This window comes from Poecilia formosa, unplaced genomic scaffold (assembly GCF_000485575.1).
Source record: "Poecilia formosa unplaced genomic scaffold, Poecilia_formosa-5.1.2 Scaffold142, whole genome shotgun sequence".
Classification (NCBI taxonomy): Eukaryota; Metazoa; Chordata; class Actinopteri; order Cyprinodontiformes; family Poeciliidae; genus Poecilia; species Poecilia formosa.
This window is the reverse complement of record NW_006800081.1, coordinates 621,560-640,886: the sequence shown is the minus strand read 5'-3', so window position 1 is coordinate 640,886 and position 19,327 is coordinate 621,560. Positions and strand designations below refer to the sequence as shown.

At 35.5% G+C, this 19,327-nt stretch overlaps 1 protein-coding gene, 2 long non-coding RNA genes and 1 gene segment (V, D, J or C); 1 reads left to right on the top strand and 3 right to left on the bottom strand.

Moving 5' to 3' along the window:
- Positions 1-904, bottom strand: part of LOC107837429 (Ig heavy chain V-III region BUT-like) — a 4,466-nt gene extending 3,562 nt beyond the window's left edge. Inside the window, 2 exon segments of the V gene segment in view lie at positions 447-756; positions 852-904. Of these exon segments, the coding sequence occupies positions 447-756; positions 852-900 (359 nt within the window).
- LOC103145434 (uncharacterized) overlaps positions 1-19,327 on the bottom strand; it is a 277,103-nt gene that overhangs the window by 67,035 nt on the left and 190,741 nt on the right. Inside the window, exon 3 of one of the 2 annotated variants that reach the window (XM_016676792.1) lies at positions 7,416-7,424. The exons of the other annotated variant lie outside the window; for it this stretch is intronic. Coding sequence (XP_016532278.1) covers positions 7,416-7,424 — 9 coding nt within the window. The remainder of the gene's footprint in view (positions 1-7,415; positions 7,425-19,327) is intronic. 2 annotated transcript variants of the gene reach the window in all.
- Positions 1-19,327, top strand: part of LOC107837447 (uncharacterized) — an 88,498-nt gene that overhangs the window by 54,343 nt on the left and 14,828 nt on the right. The gene's annotated exons all lie outside the window — the stretch shown is intronic.
- LOC107837451 (uncharacterized) lies at positions 11,027-18,050 on the bottom strand. Its single transcript, XR_001663452.1, has 3 exons — positions 18,003-18,050; positions 13,193-13,202; positions 11,027-11,077 (listed from the first exon to the last, which is right to left on the bottom strand). It is a non-coding gene; the product is annotated as an uncharacterized LOC107837451 (long non-coding RNA).

The window sequence follows — 19,327 nt, the reverse complement described above, 5'->3', positions numbered from 1 at the left end:
TTTAAGATTTAAAATAATAAATGAAGAAAATTCTAAAATGAATGCGTGGATTTTGTTCGCCAGAAACAAATACAAGCTGTAAAACGTGCTTGTATTTGCTCAGCAACTTTTTAAGTTTGAGTAATAAAGACAAGTAAGGTTAAATTTTCTCTTTGCTCCTTCCTACACGATGTGAATAAATGGTAAAAATTTAAATTAAATTCAAACGCTTGTTTACAATGGGTCTATAAATGTCCCATGCTCTACAAGAGAGAGAAATTAAATCATTAGCCACCAAACTGCCAGACAAGTCAAACCTCAAACTATCACGGCGCCTCAAACTTTTATTAACTTGCTACAATGACTGAAATTATGACTTTGTAAATTTATTTTGTATTTTTCTATGTTGCTTTTTTCTGGGATAAAGTTGGAGGATTTTGTGCAGGTCTCCACACTGTTCTTTTCACTGTGTGTGTCTGGCACAATAATGAACAGCAGAATCTTCCGTCTTCAGGCTGTTCATCTGCAGATACACCTGCTGTCTGTTGTCGTCCCTGGATATGGTGAATCGGCCTTGTACTGACTGAGAGTAGTAGGTGGTACTACCACCATATCTGATATAAGCAACCCACTCCAGTCCTTTTCCTGGAGCCTGTCGGACCCAGTCCATGCTGTTGCTACTGAACGTGTATCCAGAACCTGTGCAGGTCAGTTTGTGGTTTTCGCCTGGCCTCTTTGTCACCGACTCAGATTGAGTCAGTGTCTGACCAACAACACCTGTCAAGTTAGAAATAAAAATGTATTTAGCAAAACATCAAGCTTGAATATAAAATATCTCAAAAGTCTCTGAAAGTGAAGAAAAGTGTATTTACACGCCAAACAGAAGGACAAAAACACCAGGCCCTTCCTGCAGTCCATCATGTGAGCTTTGATCACTGCTCTCTGTCACCATCTGCAGTCATATAAGTATTAAAAGTGACTGAAATTTTGCATTGACTCCTCCTCAAACAGTAGAACAAAACATCACTTGAAATCAAACTGAGGAATCGTCTGGTTAAATATTTCCGTATTTACCTTAACTAGTAGTGAGAGATTTCAGTATGTAAAACATCTATGATGGGCATTTCTTAAGTCATGAAGAACTGACTGTGAGGAACAGCTGTCAACGTTTCAAGGGATTTTCTGAATCTCCGTAAAGTAAATGTTTTAGTTAGTCTTGTTACTATCATATACAGTTCTTTCTGTTTTACAGTAAACATTTGGGAGAAAATCTTATTCCTTCCCAACACAATATGACTTTGAATATAAGACTTGTGAATTAATGAAGATGTTCACTTGTAGTTTTTATCTGTGGGGAAAAAGTAAAAAAAAAATAAAATAAATAAAATAAAACATATCTGTAGCAACACATTTTCATCTTATTAAATGTTTTTGGAAATAAAAATATTTAATTAACTCCGAAAATATAACGAATATCTAAATAGGTTTCACCATATAACTCAAGCATAAACAACGGCACTCTATTTTATAGCATTTACTGCCCTCTAGCGTTCACACATACGAACTGCAAAGCACATGGCAATACCACAACTTATAGTTTGTGTTTGTTTTAGATTTTACTTTGTTCTCTAAATGTACTTATCTAAGCTCTCTTTTTATTATGTAAATGAAACAAACTCTGACATGGATAAACTGCATTATGGTTAAATTTGCAGACATAATATGCATAAAAAGTGCAATTACAAGTTTTCAACCAACCTGAAGACACATATAATCATAATAAAATCAAAGATAATTAATCTTCAAGCCAGAACAGAACAACCTTCAGGCATTGTCTAAAACAATGCATCATTTTTTTCTTGTCCCAACTTGAAAGTGCCTTCTTATTTCATACCCATAAAACCACACATTGATTTGATTGTTTTTTTATGTATTAAAATACTACTACTACTGAAATATGGCACATTGCTACCATTCCAATCCCCATGTCATCCTGGTCTCTATCCTATCCAGTCCTAACCAGAGCATATCATATTATGCTGTAACAAGGTAAGGAATTATACATTTTAATGTATCTACAGTAAACATTTGGGAGAAAATCTGTGTTTTTTGTTAATTTCTTTATAGATTCTGTTTTATTTTTGCGTCAGTGTTTTCCAGGCTTTGTCTGGAAGTCAATAGGAAACTTGTTTTCACAGCATCACACACTTCATCGCCTCTCATAGATATTATTGTTTGTCAGTTCTTGCACAGCGTTGTTGACTTCTGTGTCACTGTGTCTCTCTTGCACAGTAATAAACCGCTGAGTCTTCTGGTTTCAGACTCTTCACTGTCAGAGAAACTGTGCTTTGCGAAGTATCTTTGGTGATCGAAAACTGGCCTTGGAAACTTTGGGCAAATATTGTGCCAGTGCCACTGTCGATGCGTCCGATCCATTCTAGTCCTTTTCCTGGTTTCTGACGAATCCAGTGGAGCCAAGCAAGAGACAGTCCCTGTACTTTACAGGACAGAGTGACTGACTGTCCTGGTCTCTGGACCACTGGCTCAGAGGAGGTGAGGGACTGACCCCGGGCAGCTGAAACAAACACAGAGTTTTGACAATTGCAGACATCATCTGAACCTTTTTTCTTTTTTTTACTCTCAGCTGGGTAGATTTAACTCACCTGAAATAAGAGCCAAGAGGAAAATACTTCCTATGACCATCATGGTTACAGCTTAGATTTCAAATACGAAAGTTGTTCTGGTGAAGATATACAAGAGAAGTAGAAGTGGGTGGAGACTGGATTTACATATTTTCCTATGCATAGCTTATAAAAAACCTATTTGAGAGGATAAAATGTTATTTTCAGAAAGAAAAAATGTAGAGCATCACTAATACAGTGGTAAGTAATAGAGAAATATATGTTTTAAAGTTTGAAAAACTTTTTAGCTCAAGTTATGCATAATCCAAAGCTTAAGTTTGATTGATGGAAGTCACTAAATTCAGATGTTAAGAGCAACATCTTGAATATTTTTGACTGAATTCAACTTATCATAAAAAATGGGTGAGAAGTGAATGTCTCTATCATCACACATGTCAGAAAACCTGATGCTGAACTTTACCGTCTCCCCAAAAACAAATCCATAGCTGCTTTTACGGTTCATTTCAGAAAAATGTTTCTTTAACTTGTATTCAGCGTGGAGTCTTTACTATAACTGAGATATGCATTTTTTTTCTAGCAGACTAAAGAAGACTTTTGGACGGTTGTTGAAATATTTATATTTACTATAAAGTAAATTAGAGTTATTCATATTAATGTATGTTACTGGAGTTTTGATCTGAGGAACTGAGTCCCATATATTGATTGAAAATGGTATCATATTTGCAGTGTAAAAAGACTCCACTACTGCACTTAACACACATTTTTCAACAATCAAAAGTGTTTATGTATTTCATGACAAAATAAAAAAAATAAAAATTATTTAAACAAAGTTGACTGAAAATATTTTGTTTAAAGACATTTTATGCTCCAAGTTACAGGCTGCTTGTTGTGCTGAGCCACAGTCACCTTGCTAGTCGCTCCAGTGAGTCCGACTTTGATGATTGTTACTATTGTTACTTTAAAGACATTGGTCAATAAGTAATCTCTCATTTCTTTATTCAGCAATGATTCATTCCTCATAAATCTTATGGCACAACAAATTTTACAAACATCAAAATCTTTTTTTTTTAAATTGATTTTAAAAATAGGAATTACTTGTATTAATATGATAAGTAGTACCAATGTCATTGTGCCGTTTTAGCACCCATTCTGTAATGATGTGACATTCAGCTCCACTAATGGAGAAGCTGCTGTCATATTTACACTGTGATCATTCTGTTTTTTTCAGCATTTTCAAGATTTTACAAACACATTCCAGCCACTAGAAAAGCAATGTCCTGTCAAAGTAGGGACTTAGTAATATTACTGATCAGATGGCGCCACCTGTAGTGTCCTTGTGCAACTACAAGCATTCCTTTTCTCTAGTTACGGGTAAAGATCAAAGTCCATTAAATAATTTATTGCAAAGTCCAAAATTCTTCTAACTATGTGTTTTATTATTTATATACACTTGCTTCAGTGATATGTGAAAATTGACTTTAGTACTTGGGTAGTTTAATATAGTTATGTTAATTTGTCTTTTAACAAAAGTTCACTCCAAATTACATACTGTAAGAAAAAAAAAAACTTTTCAAAACTAAGTTTATAAAACCTTGAGAGATAGTACTTTTCTAAAGAAAGTGAGCTTTTCCATATTCCAAGCCTTCAAACTAAGCGTGGCCTTCTCTGCAAGTGGTTTTGAAAATGTTACATTTCTAATCTTTTACAGAATGAAGCTTCGGGATTTTGTACAACTCCTCAACCAACTTCAGTCACTGTGACTCTGGCGCAATAATAAACAGCTGAATCTTCACTTTTCAGACTGTTCATCTGCAGATACAGCTGCTGTTTGCTGTTGTCTCTGGAGGCAGTAAACCGGCCTTGAACTGACTGAGAGTAATAGTTGGTGCTGCCACCAGTATCTGCAGCGATCCACTCCAGTCCTCTCCCAGTGGCCTGCCTGACCCAGCCCATCCAGTAGCTGCTCAGGGTGAATCCAGAGGTCGTACAGGTCAGTTTGTGGGATTCTCCAGGTCTTTTATTTACTGATTCAGACTGTGTCAGAGTCTGACCAAAGACACCTGTTATTTAAAAAAAAAAAGAATAATTAAGATGATTTTTCACTATAAGTTAAGAAAAAGATGGCTAAAGTACAAAAGTGAAACTTTTTACCTTCACAAAAAATAAAAATGAGTAAGAGTCCTGTTCTCACGTCCATCATGTCAAACTGAGAGCACACACTGATCTCTGTCTTCACTTCATGGTCAGATAAGAAGAAGCAGCAAAGATCCATGTTTTGCATTGACTCCTCCCAAAAACAAATATAGCAAATAAGCAGCTTTGGCAAAAAAAAACAAAAAACAAACTAACAAAAAAAAAAAAACTATACACACTTATTGTCATATTTTATACATGTTGAATTTCCAATAACCCAGACTTAATCCAGTTAAAACAAAGGCCCAGGGGGCCACAAAAAAATATTAAAACCAATCTTTTCATGGATAAGGGAGCCCAACCAGCTAAACAAGAGTTAAGAAAAACATTGGATGATAAAAGATTGTTTTTAGGGCATTTTATGGCTGATTTAATACACGGGTCCAAAATGACCCGCTAACACTACAGATGGCAGGAGAAAGCTAACACCAGAGGAAGGATAAAGATGTTTTACTGTGTGAAGAAACTCAAGTAATTAAATTGAATGATGCATCATTTGACAGAAAAGTTAGCACAGTCAAGATTCAACGAGGAGTTTTTAAGATGACAAGTTTAGATACATTTGATTTTCAACATAAGTTATGTGAAAGTCCAATTAGAAATTCAAACTGGGCTTATGAAGAAGCATTGACTCTGAATTTTAATAGCACAATAGAGCAATATTAGCTATTATGAAATTACAAATACAACACATTGTATGTATTTATCCCACACTTTGCTTTCCAATTATGGACTAAATTGTGTGTCTTTCCAAATTTACATTTGTTTCACCATCCTACTGTCCATCTGTCACAATCAGAGATGTTTTTCAACTTTTACTGGCAATCAAGAGCAAAGACAATTTTGATGTATTGTTATTGATATTAGCATAACATTCCTAATATTTCTAAGCTTTTTTCTTTTTTTCAGTTCTGATAAGAAATTATTACTTATAAGTATAAATGTTTTTTATGGACTAATCTGCTTATGACATGGAACATATTTAAGTGTTTTACCTCGAAACTTCCGTCTGAGAGTATTTTTTTTTCATATTGTGTAAATTTATCCTTTGTAACTTCTTCAACAAAATCCAATGTTGTAAAGAAAGATGAAACAAACTTCGATAAATAGAAGATCGAATGCTCCCTGTTGCTGGTGTAAACAGAGGAAGTAGTTTTTGTCTGACTCCTCTGACTCTTTGCCTCACTGTGTCTCTTCTAGCGCAGTAATACACGGCCGAGTCCTCCGTCTTCAGACTGTTCATCTGGAGATAGACTTTACTGCTGGAGTCGTCTCTGGAGATGGTGAATCTACCCCGGACTGAGTCTGAATAAGTGATGGGACTACTAGATGTGTGCACCAAAGCAATCCACTCAAGTCTTTTGCCAGGCGGCTGCCTGATCCAGACCCACACTGAGCTACTGAAGCTAAAACCAGATGTTGTGCATGTGAGCCTGTGAGACTCTCCGGGGTTTTTAACAGCCGGTTCAGACTCTCTAATGGTTTGACCTTCAGCACCACTCAAGATAAACAAAACAGCCACCAACAGGGTTACCTCTCTGTGAGCCATGTTGAAAGTGTGCTTGGTTAGTTTTAAAAACTACCAGTTTGGCTTAAATAGGATTTCAGCTCGTCAGAAATTTGTTAACAGAAGCTCCTCCTCCTCCATCGTACGCAAACAGTTTCAGTGAAATTTAACAGGAAAATCTATCCAGTCACAAATTAGTCAAAATTATTAAAAGAAAAAAAAAAAAAACATTGGATTGATTAGACAAAAATCAAACCAAGACATTTCTCTCAGATTTATTTTGTCTTGACAAATTTGATCTCATAAGTTGATATGGGTGAAGTTGGCCTCGTCGTCGTCTTCAAAATAAAACAAAATTGGTGTCCAACGTTTGTCCTTGTTTGTGCGGCAGAAATGTTTGCTTGTACCGGTGTCATTTCAAATATTTAATACATTTTTCCAGAGGTCATCAAAGATAACCCTCTCCCAAATCCCATCTCAGACTTTGTGTCAATCAACTGAGCTACAAACATTTTCAAACTGTCTCTGTAACGAGTTAAATAAAAAAATAAAAAAGTCTTTTAGCTGCAGGAACTCACAAACCAAAACAGCAGCTGTTCTGTCTGTGCATTTGACTGTATCCATAGTTACGTAAGTTTCATTCATGTTACTGACGCCTGTGGTTTCAGAGTAAAAAGATGCGACTGTGCGACGTTTCCTTTTAGTGTACTAAAATAAATTTATTGGTAGACTAGTAGACTAAAACATTCTGTTGAGTGTGACCTGACTTGAAACATAATTTCATGACTGACAAAAAATTAATACTTAATCACAGTTTATGGTGTTAAATCATGTTTATTTGTATAGCATAAAGCAGTTCAAAATGCTTTACATGAAGGTGTGTACTAAACTTTTCTCTGAAACTCCCGTTTTAGTTGTGCTTTTTTTAAACATATAAATAAGTAAATGAAAACGTGGTGGGGAGTTTTAAGCAGCAGAGTCAAGTTTTAATCATTTTGAAATCCTACTGAAGTCTTTATGATTCATAATTTGGAGCCTGGAGCTAAAGGAATGTGTAGTTTCTTCTCACCATGATTCTGTTTTGTTTTAATGATGTTGTTATACTTTAAGATGTTTTTTTCAGTTCTGCTATTGTCTGTAATGTCTCTAATCTCTGTGTTGTTGTCTCATCTGTGAGAATATACTGGTACATAATAACCAGAGAGGGCTTTACTCTTAACATTGTAGAAACGTAGAATAAATAGGGCAAACTTGCCAGTTTTCTTTTTGTCCAAACATTAACTTTGTTCAGTTCTATGAAAACTACGTTCTTAAATATGATGCTACTTGATGTCGGAGCTCTTCTTTCCACTCATTGGACCAAAGACATTTAAAGAACTGTTCAGTAAACTTTATTTCCATACCTCCACATCCTTTTAAAAGTGAAGAAATCAGCTGCATGTTTTATTGTGTATGCAGTCTTGATGAGTAATTGGATTTTAAAGATTTGTTTCAATGTTTGTAATTATTTGGATGATATCTAAGTTAATATGTGAATACGTATTTAAGCTTTTGACCTTCCTTTACTTTATTGAAGCTTAAATGTTTTAAACCTAAAGGGTGTGGAGGATTTTGTACAGGTTCTTAACCAGCGTCAGCTGCTGTGTGTTTCGAGCGCAATAATAGAGAGCAGAATCTTCAGTTTTCAGGCCGTTCCTGAAAATATTATTATTTATTAATAATATTAGCTGACAGTCAACATACTCTTAATGATTCAGACCATAATATTATGGATCTGACCTTATTCGTTAATTCACTTTATATTCATGGTTGATCCATCTTAGGGTTGCAAAGAAAATCAAGCAACTTTCTGGAGTGAGGTAAAAGCCCTGGCCACTGGTCGATCTCAGAAATGACATTATTCTGTGAATGATCTCTATTTTAAAAACGTTTGTCAAGGCAGTTTCTATCAACACAGTGGTCGGTTTACTGCAGTAAATTCTCGAGTGCCAAAGCTTAACTGCTTGCACGCGATACATGTTTAGGATTAAACAGGCCATACTGAGTATTTGTGTGAGCATGTTGGTGTTTTGTCGCACTGTGTGGTTTCTGACACAGTAATAAACAGCTGTGTCCTCAGGCTGGAGAGTCTGTCCTGTTATCGTTATTGTTCCTGCAGAAGTGTCTCTGTTGCTGGTGAACTTGTTCTTCAGAGCATTATTTTGAGCTAAGCTCCCATGGTACCACATGGTTAAAATCCAGTCCAGTGTTTTTCCATCACGCTGTCTGATCCAACTTGTTGCATAGTTGCTATCGGTCAACGAATAACCAGAAACCCGACAGGTGATGCTCAAAGACCCTCCAGGCTGAACGATCTTTGAGTCTGGCTGGATGAGCTCAACACAAAACACACCTGTAGGGACATATAAACATTGACACCATCGTTCAGATAAACACCAGTGTTCCTAAAGCAATTTTTATGGGTGAGAGAGAGAAACTCCTCACCAGATGCAGCTGTCAGCAGCAGCATTAACGCTACAGAGACCATGGCTGGAGTCAAAGTTGAACTGGTAGAAGGACCTCAGACTTGAAATCCACCCTTCACTGGCTTATAAACCCAACTTGTTTGCATGCTTATGAATATTCAGGTAAATGTAAAATATTCCAAGTTGCTCTACAAAAACATCACGGACATATGTGTAGATGCAAACACATAAACTACACTGGTTAAACCCTTTACAACTCATGGCATCTATGTAGATTTTTTTTTATATATAATTTATTTAATTATTCTGGATCTGTCTTTTATAGATTTCCCTAATTAATATGGTTTAACCTCTTGTGTCATGCTTAACAAAAAATGATTATCTCAATGTAAAGCCTATTAGACTCACATCAAACATGTTTAGATGAAATTGTTTAAAGGCCAGAACTACTTTTGACTGACAATTGATGCTGCTTCCTGTGTTTACAGTGGTGTGTCTCAGTTTTTCTTTAAGGAATCATTTACAAAATATATTTTTTTCATTAAATAATAATAATAATTTATTCAGTACACAACATACATCTGTTTCATGAACAATTTTAATCAACAAAGTTGTTTTATTTTTCTAACATTGTTTAATACTTTAACATTTTAAGTTTTAGTTGTACACATCAGCCTTTTTACCAGCGCATTAAATGAATTCGAATTTCAAAAACTAGAAATGTGAAAGATGGGTGGTTATAGCGTTAATGGGAACCAGTTTTTGAATTGATTCCCTTTAGATTTTGTCACTGTGAGACACCTGGCACAGTAATACACTGCTGTATCTTCAGCCTTCAAGCTGTTCATTTGTAGAAAGAGTTGACGTCTGGAATCGTCTCTTGAAATGGTGAATCTACCCTGGACAGACGAGGCGTAATGGATAGGTGTACTAGCTGTGCTTATATAAGCGATCCACTCTAGTCCTTCCCAAGGAGCCTGGCGGACCCAGACCATCCTGTGGTCTCCAAATGTGAACCCAGACGCTGTGCAGGTCAGCGTGTGAGAAGCACCAGGACTTTTGATGACTGGGTCAGATTCTGTCAAAGTTTGACTGTGAGCACCTAAGGAGAGATATAAAAACACCAGATGAATTTTGTTCTGCAAATAAGATTGATGAGAAATGAAAACAGGAGAAAAGCTTCACCTGTCAAACAGATGGTTAAAAGCAAGAGTCTGATCCTGCAATCCATGGTTTCACAATAATTATCACAAGATCTCAGTGCTGTCAGATAAATAGTGGTGGTAGGAGTTCAAGTTTTGCATAAACTCCTCCTCAAATAATAAAAAAATCCACAGTGCAATATATAATATTCCCTTAGTTACCAATAACTCCAACTTTGAAATTAGTCAATATTAAAATGAGTAAAAAATCTAATAGTATCTTTTCATATTGTGATGCTAATTTTTCTTAAATCAGGGAGCATACTTTGTGAACAATTCATTATATATTAAGAAGTATGTGGATGAACAATATACCAAATGATGATTAAAATATATTAAAAAAATGAGTGAGATGGTATCCTCGGAGTGACGATATATTTTTAATATGAAGGTTTTGCTTTTGAGATTCAAGACAAGATGTCATTTTAGTGAAACAGTAGAGAGTATGAGCTGCAGAACAAGTATGGCACTCACATTCTAGATGATCTTCCCAGGGATTAAAAATATGGAAATATTTTCATTTTAGGTCAGTTAGAATAAGCAACATTTTTACTCTTTGATAAATTACACAGTTGAGAAAAAAGAATATGTCAGAGATTTATTCACTAATGTCTTTAAAATGATTACTTTCTTTATAAAATGTGTGGAAACTCGATATGATGATGTCATGACATTAGAAAGTTCTGGTTTACTGGCAGCTGAGTTAATTGGAGGCACACCTGTGGACGTATGTTAAGGCCACACCTTGATTACATTGCTTTCTTGGGAAAGTCAAAAGAAATCAGCCAAGATATCAGAAAGAGAACTGTGGACCTGCACAAGTCTGGTCGATTCTGGACAAAATAAGACTGAAAAACATAGATCAGATACTATACTGTGTGACTTATTTTTGTGCTGAGGAAATTACATAAGAGAAAAGAACTGTGGTTTTTGTACACGTCTTGAAATAAATTCAGTCACTGTGTCTCTTCGAGCGCAGTAATAAACAGCAGAATCTTCTGCCTTCAGGCTGTTCATCTGCAGATACAGCTGCTCTCTGCTGTTGTCTCTAGAGATGGTGAACCGGCCTTGGACTGACTGTGAGTAGTACTTGCTACTGCCGCCACAATCAGCAGCAACCCATTCCAGTCCTTTCCCAGCAGCCTGTCTGATCCAGTTCATGCAGTAGCTGCTGAATGAGATTCCAGACGTTGTGCAGGTCAGTTTGTGAGATTCTCCTGGTCTTTTTACTGCTGGTTCAGATTCTGTCAAAGTCTGACCATCAGTACATGTCAAAATGACATAAACAAGCAAAATAAAAGATTAATGACTACAAAGATTATTAAAACTATTTCCAATTTATGAAATTATGGCTTAAAAATGCACAATAAAAGACAATGAAGGCAGGCATTAGACTCTAATGTTTCCATTACTCTTTACCTTTCCAGCAGATGGCTATTGCCAGCAGTATACATATTTTACTGTCCATCCTGCTATAATACACTGCTTTTGTCCACAGTTCTCTTTCTTCATCCATTCATTAAATAGCAGTGACCATTTTGCATAAACTCCTCCCCAAATCAAGAGAAGGGAGGACTCCAGACTGCTGGTAACTCTGATGATTTGTCACTTCATTTGACTGAGTATGAGGTTAAATATAACTTGTTTAACATTGTGGTTATTAGGATGATGTCAATATAAAGCAAAAAAGCCAGTTGCTGATGAAGGCGTAGTATTTGATTTATTGATTGATTTTTAATCTTTAAACTTTATGGAGGAGAAATCATGAGTTCTTCCAGGTAAGGTAATCTGTTGAGGTTTCTCTGTTTGCTTAAGTCTTTTTTTTTTTCTTAAATTTTAGTGTCTGTTTGTTACACAGGTTGTTAGCGCCCTCTAGAGATCTTGATAAATGCTGCAACATTTGCCCTTTGCAAGGACATTATCACTTTGTATTACTCTTATGTGTTTTCTGCTACTTATTATAGTAGAAATAAACTCTTTGTAACTAAAATAAGTATTTTAAGAAAACAAAGTGTGCCTTGCATGCAGACAGTAATGTTTTCTTTTTTCTGAATTTGTATGGAACAAGAAATAAATCTGTTACAGGTAAGTAAAAATATCACAAAGATATTTTATTATTATTATTATTTTTTTTTTTACCTCTCTTGAAAAGGTTTGTTACTAATAACATGAAGGAGCCTTATTTAGTTTCAAACTCCTGCAGGCTTAGGTCATAATGAAGAAAACAATGTGATGTCTGTTTATTTAAACAAACCAAGCATACATAATGAAATTTTATGGTTGTTGAAATAATTTGTCTCAGTTCCATCACATTTTCAGGTTGTTAGTTGTTTTCATTTTATAAAACAGATGAAGTTATAAAAAATCTGCACTGCTGATTTGTATTATTTCTGATGTTCTGTGCTAAGTCTGTATAATGTGCTAGATCCCCCTCTAGTGGCTGCATGCGACACATGCAGAAGGTTGAGGAGGTTTTTGTACACCTCTCATGGTGTTTTATATCAGTGTGACTATCTGGCACAATAGTACACAGCAGTATCGTCAGGCTGCATGTTCTGTCCATTGAGAGTCACTGTTTTGCTTGAAGAGTATAAGCTGATACTGAACTGGTTCTTAAGAGAATCTTTGTAATATGAGCTGTATCCGACTCGATCAGCTCCGATCCACTCCCAGCCTTTTCCTTCCCACTGTCGGATCCAGTGAGTGTGACGCTGATCCAACGAATAGGTGACCTGGCAGCTAATGGTCAGCGTCTGACCCGACTGCAGAGTCACAGAGGCCGGCTGTGTCAGCTGGTCACACCTCACATCTGTAGAAAAAGTACATATTACTTTGTAAACGATATTTCGTATAAAATTAACATCTGGTGCTTTATGGCAGCCAGAGAGACTCACATCCAGCTGCCAACAACAACAACAGGAGAGTTAAATGATACATCCTGTAGAGTAAATCCTAAATGAGGCCCGCTGGGTTTCTGAGGCATTTTTATAGCCAAATGAGGGAGGAACTGACTCAGTTTGCATAAAATTAAGAAAGCAATGTCAGTTTGACGGGTGAAATTCTTATTCTTAAGTCTTATTTTAGTAATAATAAAAATAATACTGAAGTTGACATCTAAAAAATGTCATTTATCCTTTGCTGAATTACAAACAACCCATTCTGAGTTAGACCTAAGAATTACACGAAATGTTACAGTGTATAAACAATTCTCTACCTCATAAAGAGACATTTGTCGCTGAATTTTTATGGTCGCAGATAAAGTCTAACTGCAGCAAGATGAGGACATGATCAGCAATTTTTCATCACAACAATACTAAATTAGGACTTTTATTTGTGTTCTCATGATTGTTTTGATTTTGCAAAGCAGCCAAAGCAGCCACTCACACAAAAATTAACACAATGAATTAGAATGAGCTAATTATTTGACGTTGTGAAGGAATTAGGTATTTCTTGTTTTCAAGTGTTTCTTCTGGTGATTTTTTTTCTGCATTTTTTCACCCCCTAGTGAGTTTATTGTGCATTTTATTATTCCAAGAGCTAATCCGTCAGCATTCATGTCTTCACACGTTGAAGAAAACAGCATTGTCTGTAAATAATATTGTTTGTTATAAGCGACTTATGTTCATTGTTATTCCTTTATTTCTAACTTCTTTAAATCACATGTGACAGCATGTATATGTGTTGGAGATCTAGTGCTCTAAAACTTCAGCTTCACAAATTCCTTGCACATTTCCATCCATCCAAATCATATGAGGAAGTGGAGATTTAACATGAGCTGTCAACAAGCAGGAGCAGACATGCTGATTTGTTCTGGGGATCATTTTGATGGATCGAAATTAAAAATCTTCACAAGGCTCACTGAAAGTAAAATCGTTCATCAGACAATAATTTAGCATTTTCAGCTTAAAAATGTTGTTTTTCATGCACTGAGGGGTTTATGTTCAGATCTGGCGATGGTCTGTGTCTCTGTGTGCAGCTCTCTGGCACAGTAGTACACAGCTGTGTCTTCAGGCTGCATATTCTGTCCTTTCAGAGTCACTGTTTTTCTTGCTTGGTCTAAGTCGAGCCTAAACTTGTTGTTCACTGACTCTTTGTAGAATGTGTCATGCCCAATGTGTGCACTGCAGATCCACTCCAGTCCTTTACCGGCAGGCTGTCTGATCCAGTGTGTTCGGGCACTGGTCAGCGAATAAGAGACCTGACAGCTGATGGTCAGATGGCCACCTGGCTGCACAGTCAGCGAGGCTGGCTGCGTCAGCTGCTCACACCTCACATCTGTTGAAAGAGTTAAAAATTAGTTTTTTGTAAACAATGTTCAGATGAAAATTAACACATGGCTGAAACCCAGAGAGACTCACATTGAGCTGCCAGCAGCAGCAGGAGAGCTAGACGACACATCCTGTAGGGTCAAAATTAAATGAGCTCAGCTGGCTTTCTGAGTCACTTTTTATAGATGAGTGATGGAGAAGCTGGCTCACTTTGCATAACATTAAAAAATGCAATATCATCTTGACAGGCGAAAATCTGAGCTAGCATTTTTATATCCTAAAGTTTCAAGTTAAAATTTAAAAAACATATATGTTTTTTTTCTTTATTGAATAAATTACTAACTCATTCTGAATTTAATGCAATAATCAAACAAAATGTTATATCAACATCAATTTATGCCCAGTATTTTTCTTATTATAGAGTTGTGAACACTGACTGAGGTAAGTGAAGTGTGAAGTGCTTCTAGATGTTCTTGCCAAGGGGCAATTTTGTGAAAAAAATACAGTTGGACTGAGCTACTTTGTGTTTTCCTTGATGAGTTGCTGTTCCTCTCTTGGAGTAACTTTGGTAGGCCAAACTCTCCAAAAAGGTTCTCCTTGTTATAATATTTCCTCTACTTGTGCATCACGGCTCACACTTTAGTTGACTCGATCCTCAAAGCTCTAAAACTGACTTGTACTTTCCACACTTTGGCATCTGACTTTGTCACCGTAGGATTGGGTTGTTGGCTTTTGAGATCATTAAGCCTTCGTTTGTTATCAGATGGGTTTCATTTTAGTGATTTCTTCAGTAACTATATTTATGCTATGTGATTTTCAGACACTGCAGCTGACACCTGCAATTGCTGAAGTCAAAAAACCCAAGAAGAAAACCTCTTTTTTCTTTTTGTAAAGCGCAGCAACTCAAGAAAACATCTGTTCATTATAATGCAACATTTTCTGATGTTTTTTTTCACATCTTGCTTTGTGTGTCTTCATTTACAAATTTTCACAAATGTCATATGGTTATTGCCACTATTTCTTGTTTTATCGACACATCATGAAAAATGCCTTTGAACAGAATATTGACTCATTGCAAGCAAAGATCTAATCACTCATATATGCATGTAAACTTGTGTGAAAGGAAAAAACAAGCAAGGCTGAGGTTAACCAAAGCGTTCTCTGTTGACGTGAAACCGAGCTGCTATCTGGTTTCAGGCAGATTTGCATCGACAGCTTTAACTTCCTGTTCAAACGTGGTTTCAACTGATGAGAATTTCATTGCTGTCTTGGTTTCTCAGATATTAAAAAAAAAAAAAAAAAATGTCTGCAACCCCAGAAGACCCTGAGCGACTGAAGAAGAAAACCTTTACCTTGGTTAAATAAAACATTTTTTTAAAAAAATAAACACTGATGAGTTTGTCATTCTTTAGAACTGAAATACTTAGGAAGTCTAACAAAATAAAGTGCTTAATAATGAAACTCAGAAAAGAACTCCAGTATTTTTTATTTATTTCCATCTAGAATTAATATTAACTTTGTATGTTATCTGTTTTTTTTTGTTTTTTTTTTGCGGGGGAGTGATATTTAAAGCAACCGAAACTGCTGGGGAATTTTTTGTTTGTTCCTTGATTCTATATTTTGTAGCGTTTTAAAAGCCTCCAACTTGTACATCTATAGAGTCAAGTTCTATGCTATTTATCGTCTATAATGACAGCAACTAACAGTTTCAACAACAGTTCTATGATCTATGTTTTATTATCTTGTTGCTGCTTAAGCTAATGTTTATCATTGAAAATAAAATCCTTTTTCAAATATACTGTTATTCCTTATTTTAGATTTTATTATTTGCTTTTTATATTTTATGTGTTTACCACAGTAGTTGGGGCCTGCCAATAGCATTACATAGGGAAGAGCAGTGACTGCCTTGCTTGGACTGCAAAGACTCTGTAGTCCTAAACATGGTGGAACAACTTTAACACAGAGGGCAGAGCAGAAGGTCAGAACTACAACATGGTGGACCACTCAGTTATTACAGAGGAGGGCTGAGCTGGCATTGAGAACTATTTGCTGTTTTGAGCTTTATACAGGTGGATTAACCAAACCAATGTTACACATTGGATTAGTGTGGTTATTAAAATGAAGTTTACTGAAAGTTTCAAAATAAAAGGCTGCATATTCCTCTGACGTTAGTGCACCGCCGTAGGTGGTGAAATAATATTAATCTTTTTTTTTTTTTTTTTTTTTTTCTCAGAATAGTGAGAAACTATTAACATTAGCAGAAACATTAGCATTTCACTGCCCCTCACTAGTGCACTGCCTTGCGCGCATTAGCCTATTACCTAAAATAACCTATTAGTTAATTTTCTTACTTATTTACCATGTTTAGTATACTGAATGGAGTAAGTCAATGACATAGAACATGCTAGTGATGCCCCACATGCTACTGATACAATTCATGCTAACATTAGCGTTTTGTCAAATTTTAGTTTATGCATTAATTTTAACATACTGAATGGTACAAGTACAGCTTAGTCCACATGATTCTGACTCTCCACAGGTTATTGACTAAATCGAAGCTTTCTTTAGCATTAATGCTAATTTTTAGCATCAGAACTCTGGTTCTAAACCGACGGGCACACTTTGGCAGGCCCCATTTAAATTTCTTCAGGAATTTTCTAGTTTTAGATACATCTTGTGTTATTATGCAGTTATTTATATAGATTAACTTTTCCACTGTTTCTATTGTTTGATAATTATAAGAATTTGTTTTGTTTACTCAGTTTAGTAACTTTTTAATGTTGTGTATATCAGTGGTTCTAGGTACTTCCTGTTTTTAACGAATCTCTTTACATTTCATTTAATGCAAAGACGTCTGCATTCATGTGTGAGATCGACTTAAATCACCAGAGGTTTTGTAACGTCACTAATTTATATAAATATGTTATACATGTATAATTATCTGTCATTTTTGCAACATGCTAAGAAATAAAGTTTAAGTGGCACAATAAACACCCAATGACATCTGCTTGATTTTTTTATTTATTATTTTCTGAACATGACTGCAAATATTTTACACATTCGAAAACAATACATGAGTTAAAAAAAAATAAAAGTTAGACTTTTGACAGTTAAAAAAACATAAAACAACATGTACATTATGCAATAACTGGTAAATGTACTGAGAATAATTTCAGTTCAGGCCTTGAACACAGACATGAAGAAGCCTGTAATAAAATGTTTTCCTGCAACACCTCAATTACCAAACTATAAAGCAAAAAACAAATAAAAAAATGTCGCTACTGTTCATCTAAAATTTTTATCTACACCAATATTGCAAAAAATATGGACAAACTACTTTCACAAAATCTAAAATATAAGACATTTTACAGTGACCAAAAGAGATGGCAGTTGATTTCAAATTACAATTTTATTTTTCAATTAATAGAGAATTAATGACATACATACTTAGTTTTTTTTTCTATAAAATTATAAAATCTGTGCATTTCACAATGTTTATTTTCTTATTTTAAAAAGAAAGCAAACTAAATATTTAATAGTTTTTATTGTTCTCTTTCCTTATTAAAATAACTCAACGTAATTTGTGCTTTTAAAAANTTCAGTCACTGTGTCTCTTCGAGCGCAGTAATAAACAGCAGAATCTTCTGCCTTCAGGCTGTTCATCTGCAGATACAGCTGCTCTCTGCTGTTGTCTCTGGAGGCAGTAAACCGGCCTTGGACTGACTGTGAGTAAAACTTTCTAACACTGTCATATTCAATAATTGCAATCCACTCCAGGCCTTTCCCAGGAGCCTGTCTGATCCAGGCCATCCAGTAGCTGCTGAATGAGATTCCAGACGTTGTGCAGGTCAGTTTGTGAGATTCTCCTGGTCTTTTTACTGCTGGTTCAGATTCTGTCAAAGTCTGACCATCAATACCTGTCAAAAAGACATAAACAAGCAAAATAAAAGATTCATGACTACAAAGATTATTAAAACTATTTCCAATTTATGAAATTATGGCTTAAAAATCACAATAAAACACAATGCAAGCAGGCATTAGACTCTAGCTTTAAGGTGATAATGTTTCCATTACTCTTTACCTTTCCAGCAGATGGCTATTGCCAGCAGTATACATATTTTACTGTCCATCCTGCTATAGTACACTGCTTTTGTCCACAGTTCTCTTTCTTCATCCATTCATTAAATAGCAGTGACCATTTTGCATAAACTCCTCCCCAAATCAAGTGAAGGGAGGACTCCAGACTGCTGGTAACTCTGATGATTTGTCACTTCATTTGACTGAGTATGAGGTTAAATATAACTTGTTTAACATTGTGGTTATTAGGATGATGTCAATATAAAGCAAAAAAGCCAGTTGCTGATGAAGGCGTAGTATTTGATTTATTGATTGATTTTTAATCTTTAAACTTTATGGAGGAGAAATCATGAGTTCTTCCAGGTAAGGTAATCTGTTGAGGTTTCTCTGTTTGCTTAAGTCTTTTTTTTCTTAAATTTTAGTGTCTGTTTGTTACAAAGGTTGTTAGCGCCCTCTAGAGATCTTCATAAATGCTGCAACATTTGCCCATTGCAAGGACATTATCACTTTGTATTACTCTTATGTGTTTTCTGCTACTTATTATAGTAGAAATAAACACTTTGTAACTAAAACAAGTATTTTAAGAAAACAAAGTTTGCCTTGCATGCAGACAGTTACACAGGAATGATTAATGTTTTCTTTTTCCGAATTTGTATTGAACAAGAAATAAATCTGTTACAGGTAAGTAAAAAAAATCACAAAGATATTTGAATTTTTATTTCTTTTTACTTTCTCTTGAAAATGTTTGTTACTAATAACATGAAGGAGCCTTATTTAGTTTCAAACTCCTGCAGCCTTTGGTCATAATGAAGAAAACAGTGTGATGTCTGTTTATTTAAACCAGAGGTTCCCAAACTGTGGGGCGCGCCCCCTAGGGGGGGCGCCGTGTCATTGCAGGGGGGGCGCGGGAAGCCGTCTGGATAAAAAAAACAAAAAAAAAAACATGAACACTGTATGTGCTGGGTTTTTACCTTAGAATGGCCAGCTCTCTGTT